The sequence below is a fragment of the Perna viridis genome, chromosome 8 (assembly GCF_037379345.1).
Source record: "Perna viridis isolate PV_CMFRI_1.1 ecotype Kerala chromosome 8, ASM3737934v1, whole genome shotgun sequence".
Taxonomy (NCBI): domain Eukaryota; kingdom Metazoa; phylum Mollusca; class Bivalvia; order Mytilida; family Mytilidae; genus Perna; species Perna viridis.
In genome coordinates this window covers 14277854-14288137 of record NC_142452.1, presented here as the reverse complement: position 1 = coordinate 14288137, position 10284 = coordinate 14277854, and the positions used below count along the sequence as shown (strand labels likewise).

Sequence of the window (10284 nt, the reverse complement as noted above, 5' to 3'; positions counted from 1 at the left end):
AATATAATCCTATTTATTAAATGGATTTTCTCCATTATTCGTTGCTATTTTCAGCATAAATTTTAGATTTTGTGAACGGTGAATTGATAACTTGTGACGTTTTGACGGGAGAAGAGTAAAATTACCGAATTTATATCACAGTGTGAATTATCGATGATTTTAACACTGTGAACAATTGGTAAATCACTGCTATCTATATGATACTATTTATATCTATTCTGACTTATGTCTTTGTACACAGTTGTTGTATATGTAATTGCTTGATCTATTGTGGGTGTAATTTAAGTAATATTCAAAGAGTCAAATATTTTATATAATACTGTTGTAGGGTTGGGGCACTGGGCCAAACAAAATAAACTGCTTACTATATGTATAACTACATTTATTAGTTCGAGCACTTTCCGTCAATATCGGACATACAGGAAAGAAAAACACCCTGTAATATAATAATGACAATAAGCTACATATATGGAAAGTGTACAACATTATAAATAATAGCATCTAAAAGTATTCACACATTAAAGCGCATAGTAGAGTTCGCTTAGAACAACCGGGCACTACATTTAAAAAGAAAACAACTATTTGCGTCTTGTACGTAGTACATGTATCTACACTACAAAATAGATATAGCACGTTTTGCTAACTTTAGACAGATTCTCAAAAATACAGATTAAACTACTAAATCAATTATGCACTGTTCCAGAATTTGCTTATATAACTACGCAGTTCAAAACACAGAAAATATAGAATACAATATTCCGTTAAAATAACTTAGCAATTACAGTATACCTTGTAAGTTTGTAAAAAGGCCTTTTGTACGTCTCGAATAAACAGGTGTCAAACAGTTGCACTTACAGTACAATATACAAATCATAAATACGTTTTTTTTTCAGAAATGGTGCTGCGGAAACAAAACTTATATCAGATTTATAAATGAATACAGTTTAGATATTTAGCACTCTATCAATGAAAATGTTCGCACATATATGAGTGAATCAGGTTTTAGACATTTTATCCTTTAAACCGCAATTGGTTTTCTTTACAATAAATTGTGTTAAAAATCTTTTTACTCACTCCAATCACACATCTGCTCAAAGCCACTCATTCCTATACTTACGCTAAATCGTGAATTTTAGAGATAGACAATTAGAATAACTAGTCAAGAGAATAAAACACTAACCCCAGAATAAATAATGAATCAGAATACAAAATTCTACAATTATCCTTGTAACAATAGCACATCTGACAAGCTCGACTATTAAATTCCCTCTAACAAGATTCCCGCCAACTCAAACCAGTAAAAATCAATACCTAAAACACCTGACAAATTTCACACCAGAGCGAACCTGAAATACCTGAGCTACCTGAATATACTCCCAGTACAAATATGCCTTGAATATACAAAAATAGGACACTACAATACAAATATAATCTGTACTGAAATATAAAATAATTCACACAATGAAAATGCGCAAGTAAACCTATTAATATACATACATACCGAAAATACCATCTTACCACAATACGAACTATTTAACCGATTGTTCTATAGATATGAGTTCTTATACTGTGTCACATTGATGGATGTCCAGGGATCCGGATCAATACATGAAATATATGTTAAATATTAAGATTTTAAAATCAGTACTAACAATTCCTAGTTAGGTTTTCGCCATTATATTAAAGCACAGTCGATTGAATTTCACAGATAAATCTATTTGAAAATTTGAGAAAAATTGTACTATAATATTTTATGATATTTTAATCAGTAAAACACAAACAAAACAGCAGTTCAAATTTCCCGCGAATAGAGTCATTATTTACCTCCCCTGTTGTCAATTTCACTTCCGGATCGTTGCATGGCGACAGTACACAGAAATCAAGAACGGGAGGAATCTACATCGATAAAAGGGATTTATAGCCTAAATGGCCAGTTAAACGGAGTTAAACATAATTTATTTACTCGTTTTTTGTAGTTTATATTTATATTCAGTTGTAAATAGTTGTTTATTGATAGTAAAAATGAGTAGTTTTAAGGAGATAAAACACGAACCCCGCCAAGATTGGGCACAAACATCGACTGGGGTTGGACATCATTACAGACCAGGCTATTACTTCCCTGATTCAGACTTTCAGGTAATGGGAAACGAAATATTTATAATGTTTTCTTTGCACATAACTGCTCGAAAGGCCACACAGCTTAGGTCACGATATGTCATATTACTCATAATGTCAACTGCCTTAGGCTTAGCCTTAGGGCTAAATGTACTTGAGCACAGGGGCTTACTCCCACAAGACTATCAAATTAGCAGTCAAACTAGTATAATATGGAGCAGGCATTACCTAAATCTGTGAGCACCGAGAGCTTTACCACATGTGTACTGTCTGTGCGAGATTCGTCAAAACAATAAAAACATTACAAAAATGAAAAGGGTGGGGGGTCGGACGAAAATTGCAATATTTCTCTTTAAATTTCAAAGGCAAGCGTAATCAATATTTTTATTTGTCTTGTCTTGTTAAATAATGGGGATTTTTTTTTCAATGAGTGAGCAAGGAGCTAATTTTTAACAGTAGACAATAGACAATTTTATTTGCACAAACACATTTACAGTAAATGGTTATGGCATGAAAAAAACAGAACAATGTAATATACATTACATATAAACTAAATTTATGACTAACTGCTTGAAACGAGTGACTATGAAATAATTTTTTCCCCAAAAAATTCCAACCCCATCCTCCTTTTCCCTTTGTCTTTTAAATAGTTGATAGCTATGTAACACTTTGCCATACTTTACAATTTTATTAAAAGCGTCTCTAGTAACATCCTTTTCAGTTTTAGCTGGTCAGATCAATTTGTACAGATACCGGAAATATTACAGTTCTCCACGAATGATGGGAATATTTTACACATATTATGTGATGTAAACAAAATTCAGACGCAACTGACAGCTGCAAACAAGAAAATGATTGCCTTTCCTATCTTAGAAAAGCTATGCTTTGATTCAAATAATACAATCAGAGTTATATTTTTTCCAAGGCGGGTTAGGTTCTTGACAACAGCAACAGTGGAACAGTGGAGATACACGTACGTACATCCACGTGTTTCCTGAAGTTTTTTACAACATCACATTCACTTCTTTAAATAAGTAAAAAAATTTAAAGACCTGAAAACTATCAGAAATGATTAATTTATTTTTACTGAAATGTAATCTTAACCTTTATTTTTTTATTTATTTGATTGAAGCCATGAAGGAAAGGTGAATTTTCTCTGTAAGGACAGTCACTTTTTGTTACTTCCAGGATATGGCATTTTTTTTCGTTAGTATATTGGGGAACTTTAAGGGAAATTTAGAAAGTACACGTAATAACCGTAGAGCTAACCCCGCTTCACGGTGCTCGCTATAACAGGAATAGAAAACTGTTCAGTTTATTAAATGTGAACACAGTTCGCGATGACATTAATAGTCGTATATTTGGGGATAAATTTAACAACATTTCTGTAATGAATTAGGCGTTTCCGTCACAATTCCGTATGTTTTTTACCCAAACCAGATGTGTGGACAATTAGCCTGAAGAGGCTTCCCGTCCACAAATGCATGCACGAGGAGCCACTGCCTTTCCTTTTACTTTAGGGGACTCTCATAATAGTGTCTTGTATGTATTTCACGCCCTGTATATAGGTTTTGGTTCCCTTGAAGTACATTAAGGCATTAAAAGTAATTTCACTGTGATAATTTTTACCGAAATTGTGGACCTTGAACTTAGCAAAATTCACAGAAATAACAGCTTTCCTGACTTTTTTCTAAATGCTTGCAGATATTGACATGATTTTTAGTATATAAGTTCACCATGATAAGTTATAGGTCATGTTTACGTTTCATTCCGCTCCAATGATTTTTACAGAAACTACAGGCCTGGATTCACAGAAATAACAGTTTTCTGGACTTTTTTTCTAAACCCTTGCAGATATTGACATGATTTTTGGTATATATCACCATGATAAGTTGCAGGTCAAATTTACATTACATTTTGCCTTGATGATTTTTACCAAAATTGCAGGTCTTGAACTTAGCAAAATTCACAGAAATAAGTTTTCTGGACTTTTTTTTTCTAAAGGCTTGCAGATATTAACATGATTTTATTATATAATTTCACCATGATGAGTTACAGGACAAGTTAATAATAAAAATAGGACTTTTTTCTAAAGACAAGTTCATAGTTGGTTCCACTCCGATGATTTTTACCGAAATTATGGTCCTTGAATTCAGCTAAATTCACAGAAATATATGTTTTTCTGATATTTTTTTTCTAAATGCTTGCATATTATGACATGATTTTTGGTATATAAGTTCACCTTGATAAGTTACAGGTCAAGTGTACATTTTGTACTGCTACGATGATATGTACCTTGTTACCTTGGATTGATAAAACTAAAAGATATTACAATCATGAGTTTGAAACTACCATTCTGTGTAACAGAATTAAGTTAGAAGATAAAGGTCTAAAGCCTGAAAAAAAACTCTAATTCCTTTTTTATTGGGGTCCTTCTACATGTTTTTCTCTTATGAACAAAGTTACTTGAGTATCCAACATGGGGATGCATGGGGTATATGTGCACGCTCACTAAGGTTGTTTAATTTTTTTCATATATCTTCATTTGATATCCTTTTGTTCTATCAATATAAGATATTACAAGTAAATGAAGATGTAAATATTTTTACTAGTGTGTGAATTCAGGGTTCTGCACAGGATTAATGGCTGTACTTTCTTCTTTTTTTTATCTGTGTCGTATTTTATAACTGTTTGTAACACGCTTTATCAATGATGGAAATCAATGTACATGTAATCAATGTATGACATTTTTTGTTGATCGTGCTGCTTTCATGGATGACTTTAATTGGCCATTAAATATTTTGTTGGTTTTTTATAGGTGTATAAAACTTCCTATGATATATATAAAATTGAAATGATTACACTTTTTAAATTTCAAAATAAAACTCATTTTTCAGACATTAATCAGAGAGCCTGTTCCTCCCCCTCTAGCCAAACAAGATGAAGTCACAAGGGACCAGTTCTTCCAAACAACTACTGGAAAAGCTCACGACAATAAATATCCTTATGGAACATATCACAACACAATTCATCAGAAAGCTCCTGGTCACTGGAAAGTTAACTACATCAAAGATTTAGCAGAAAAGGTAAGCATATACATGTATTTGATTATTTGCTGATACATTATCCATTACCTATCCATTACTCCTACATCACTGAGACTTTCACAGATTCTTTATTAGATATTTTCATGTGCATCTCCTATTTCAAATTTTGATCCAAATCAATTTGGGGGTTACACATAGCAAAACATATAGGACTTGTCGTTTATAAATATGGGGACATAAGGTACTCGTCCTTTCTCAAATCGCTGAATGAAATATGGTGAAACTACTCCTCCTACACCGCTGAATCAGTGAATGGAAGTTCATGAAACATTCACAGAATCTTCATTACAAATAACTATTGTGCATCCTCTTCCTCAGATTTTGATCAAAATCCATTTGGAGGACAAAAGTTGCATGTTATTAAATGGGGGCTGAGGATATCAATTTTAGTAAGCATTGCTCATAGTTTTTCTCATTTTTTTTTCAACAAAAAAAAAATGAAAAAAGAAAACGATAATTATGTACAACACTACATACAAGTAAAATCTATTAAAAGATAATTTGCTTTTTTTAGTTGGATAAGGGAGGCTGGAGAAAACCACTGTCTGCAGGTAACCAAATGTCAGAAACTAAAGAAGAATTCCAGAATAAAGCTGGAGTTCGTCAGAAATACCATTTTGACGATGCTGCTGGTTTAAATATTCCACAGACCTACAAACAGTGGGATCACCATGTAGAAGGTCCATCTAAGGTTTGTTGCTTCAGAAATGATTCAGTTGTGTGTGCAAGTATTTTTTTGTTTGTTTTGGTTTTTTTTTCATTTCATAATTAAATACATGTATTGGCCAACATGTTGTTAATTTTGTAATACAAATGTAATAGAAACAGTAATCAAGGGAACCAAGATTCTCTCTGGAAAGCAAAAGAATGTAATCCAGGGACAAAGACCAGACCTGGAAAACAGACATAAACAACAAAGAACATAAAATAGCCAAAACAATACATACAAAGTAACAAAAGTAAATGAGCAACTCAAGACTACACTAAAAACTGGGAGCATGGACCCGGTGCACCGGTAAGGTGAGTGTCCTCTGCTATTCTAGAAACACCCATTGAGTCGCTCATAAAATGTCAAGTTCAGGGTAGAGGAAAGATGAAAGAAAAAAATATGACATGTAGAACAAATAAGTTTTCATGGTGCAGATGGATACACTGTAACGATCCATATATTCATGATTACGACCATAACATTTCTACAGTTATGACTTCAGTCTTGTATCAACATAACAATGTTCAAGAAGCCTAATTGTAAGAAGTCTATACAAAAATCTGTGTAGTTAGAAAGAATTAAAGATGATTTTCATTTGGGCCAAAATGTTTTTAAATCCATATACTACTGGCACTTTGCAAATGATTTTCATATTTGGTTTCTTATGAACTTGTGGATCATTATGGTGTATCCATCAGCATCATGAAAACTGATTTATTCAACAGGTCATAGTTTTCCTTTCCTCGTTTGTCTACCCCGGACTTGACTTTTTATTAGCAACTCAGCGGATGTTTTTAGAAAAGCAGAGGACGCTTACCCTACCGGTGCACCTGGTCCATGCTCCCAGTTTTTAGTGGAGTCCGAGTTGCTCATTTACTTTTGTTACTTTGTATGTATGATTTTAGTTACTTTCTGTTCTTTGTTGTGTATGTCTGTTTTCCATGTCTGGTCTTTGTCCCTGGATTACATTTTTTTGATTACCGCTATAACCTTCGTTCCCTTGATTACTCTTAATATGCATTATTATTTTGCAGTATGGACAGGGAACAACACAGAATCCCAAGTGTCAAGGTAAACCATTCTATGTTCGAGATAAGGGAGTCCTGAATCTAATGGACCCCTACCTATCAACAACACATAAGGATCATCGATCATTTAAACCAGATGAACTGAAGAAATACCCCAAGAAAGATATAGCCACTTATTGGGACTGTGAGGAGTATCCAAAAGCCTGGGGTCACGGTAATAAACACAAGTAAGTTCTAATTCAAACATTATCTTTCTTTGTTGATTAAAATAAGTGAAGAATAAAATATTTGATCCTTATGTTGGTATGAAAATTTGATTGAAAACAAGAGACTCCCAGGAGCCTGAATTGCTCTCTTGGTTTTTTGGGTTTTTTTTGCCTTTCAAAGGCAATAACTCTAACAAGGAGTTGTCTGACAATTTTGATTCCATGAAAACTTTGGTAGGACTTATCATAAAAATCATTTCATCAGCTGAAAGTTTCTTTCTATCTGTTATAGTTTTCAAAATGTTGACTTAAAACCGCTAAAAACATAATTTTTTGCCTTCCAAGGGCAATAACTCTAATAATGAGTGTCTGACAACCTTGAACTCTTGCAGACTATTATAGGCCTTATAATAAGGATCATTTCAGCAATTAAAAGAATTCGGCTAAATCTGGCAGTTTTGGAGAAGTATGAGGAAATCTTTTTAGTAACCACAGCCAATTTTTTTTCGATGGATCAAAACTCCTCACATAAGATCTGAATTTAATTTGAGATTGCCAATACAAATTAACATATTTTTAAAATGTAGTTTATATTTTTGTTCACAGTCCAGTACCAAAAGACAATGTTCCAAGGGAACAGTTACCCATGATAGATCCAACATGGTTCAAATCCAGGACAAAGATACCTCGCCAACCCAAGGCTATGTTACCAGTACCACATGGAGGCCTTAAATCCTTGTATGGTGATTCTTATACTGGTCCATCTGATGTTAAGGCAAAGGAAAACTTTTACTGTCCTGTGGATACCCCATGGGTACTGCCTCGTAAGTAAATTTATTGGTAGTCAACAAAAATTAAAAAAATAAAACAAGTGTCTACTGACAATTACACAGACAATGAAACACCAACAACCCCACCATGCCAATATATGACTGCACATTTTTTGGAGTCATATAAAAAATGCATTCTAAACTTTTGTTGGTTACCAGAAGCATTTGATAATAAATAGTCTTACTTTTTGTTTAGCTGAACAAAGAAATTTATCTTTCCTAATATTACTTCCAAGATTAAAAATGTTTCTTAAGCCTAGAAATTGAAATGGAAGTACACTTTTCTGGGTCTATTGTTTATGATTGGCTTCCCTTCATGTAAATATCCTATGGCGGATTCAGGCATTTTGAAAGTTGGACAAAAAAGAGATGTAAATGGGTTTCATCAGATATAAGTCTTGGAATTGTTGCCAGTCATTACATAATCAAATTCAACTCAACAAATTTTTTTAAATAATTTTCAGCACCTGGTACCAAGTCTGTAATGACAGCTCCAAAAATGTATAAAACTGAATACACAAATGTTGGAAGTGGCAATCCAGTTGTTGTGTGAGAGACATTAGAGCGGCTGCATTAGAGGAAGAAATAAACCAGCTATTATGTGATGTACTGAGTTGTCTAACTTTATTATAACAACCCGCCTTTAGAGTTTTTCGTTTGTATCAGTGCAATTCGTAATGCCTTGAAATTGATCTTGTTTTAGTCACAATTTTTAAAGATTTTTCCTGTCATGATTCCCTATGGAATTCCGAAAGTAGAAATTTCCGTATGGAATTCCTAATGGTCAAAGTTCCATATGGAATTCCGAAAATTAAGAGCATGTTAAAAGTAAATTGGAAGTAAACTTTGATTATGACAACACTTTTTTTTAAATATAAAGATGAACTTAATGAAAGTTCTTTTCTTAAAATCCATTCTTTTCCTTCCTAAGAATGCATCTTCTACATTGTATCTTAAGATTTCAACTTTATTTTGTACATTTTTATGATAAAATTATATTTTTCATTAACTTTTAAGCAGTTCATTTTTCTGCTTAAACTTTATTGTTATTTTAGATAGTTTTTTTTTTATGAACATTGAAATGATTTAAGAAGGGGAGGTAACTGTGCTTTTTATCACTTTTGTCTTGCCTTGTGCCTATGGAACAAAGACATAGAATCAAGGCTTCCTATGAATTCTTATTTAGAAATATTTACATTACAAGCAAACTGTGATAAGTTGTTTTTACAATAACAGTGTGTAGGTGTTTCGATTTCGATTTACTCACTTCCAAGAAGTAATATTGGAATTGTCAGAATATGAGATAGTACTAAAAATTGTAATTCACTTGATCATTTTCTGTTGTGTCAGTTTCATAGATGTTTTCTTTTTTTTATGTTCAATCATATTTTATGTATACAATCATTTTATTATGACACAACATTGTTGTGAAAATAAAGAAATAAAATAGATACATTTGTTTATTTATCTTAAGTATCACTGGTATTTTAAAATAAAGAATAAATCAAGACATTACAAATCCATTGTTTAAACCCTGAACAGTTTGACACAACATTCAAGGTTGATACAGTTCTTAACTTGGATTGTAATTAAATATTTGAAACAGCATAAGATTCTCACAAAAATGAAGGTAGTTAAAAAACTTCATTAAAAACTGCAATTAGACATATCTGTAAGAAATCAATAACTTGCATGTATACTAAGTTGAAGGAAATGCTTAGTTTTGCCCCTTTTTTATGGAACTATAATTCCAAGTAATTTTAAGTATGGATCATAACCTCAGAATCAATAACAACCTTGTTTTTGTTGTATGGAATCTTGTGGAACAATTTCTTATCAAATTATTGTGTGGACATAATGAAATTGTTTCTGTTCAATCCTTGAGATACAGTTTCATAAATACATACACAAATATTTTTAAATTCAAAGGTATAAGGTTAAATTTTATAAAATGCTTATTTTTTGGTCCCTTAACATTACATATAGTTGGTTCACATCCCATCCCTAAAAAATCAATCCAGACCTTCTTGTGATATTGAACTATGAGGTGAAATTTTAATAAGATAATATTAATTTTTGCACAAAAACTAAGTGTCTACAAACTCTACATACAGAAATGACAACCAAGATGCAGAAGAAGACAATGCAATGCCATCATTTAAGAACTGAATGTATGCAGCCACACAAAAAGGATATTTATCTAATTAAAAACCTATATCTGTTTTACATTAAATAGCTACAGTTCTAAGAATTGTTAGCAGGGAATTGTCTTGCTCTAATGATAACAAT

At 32.3% G+C, this 10284-nt stretch overlaps 1 protein-coding gene across 1 annotated transcript; it reads left to right on the top strand.

The window, feature by feature from the left end:
• Positions 1-1846: 1846 nt before the first annotated feature.
• Positions 1847-9446, top strand: LOC148609438 (stabilizer of axonemal microtubules 3-like). Its single transcript, XM_088596400.1, has 6 exons — positions 1847-2136; positions 5013-5201; positions 5737-5913; positions 6966-7186; positions 7772-7989; positions 8460-9446. Exons 1-6 carry the CDS (start codon positions 2023-2025, stop codon positions 8546-8548), a joined length of 1008 nt encoding a protein of 335 aa, XP_088452526.1. The 5' UTR covers positions 1847-2022; the 3' UTR covers positions 8549-9446.
• The last annotated feature ends 838 nt before the right edge of the window (positions 9447-10284 follow it).

Excerpts from the sequence above, each read along its gene's own strand:
- LOC148609438 (XM_088596400.1), top strand. The coding sequence starts at position 2,023 with ATGAGTAGTTTTAAGGAGATAAAACACGAACCCCGCCAAGATTGGGCA. Across the intron at positions 2,137-5,012 it reads TCCCTGATTCAGACTTTCAG|ACATTAATCAGAGAGCCTGT; the intron begins GTAATGGGAAAC and ends CTCATTTTTCAG. Across the intron at positions 7,990-8,459 it reads TACCCCATGGGTACTGCCTC|CACCTGGTACCAAGTCTGTA; the intron begins GTAAGTAAATTT and ends AATAATTTTCAG.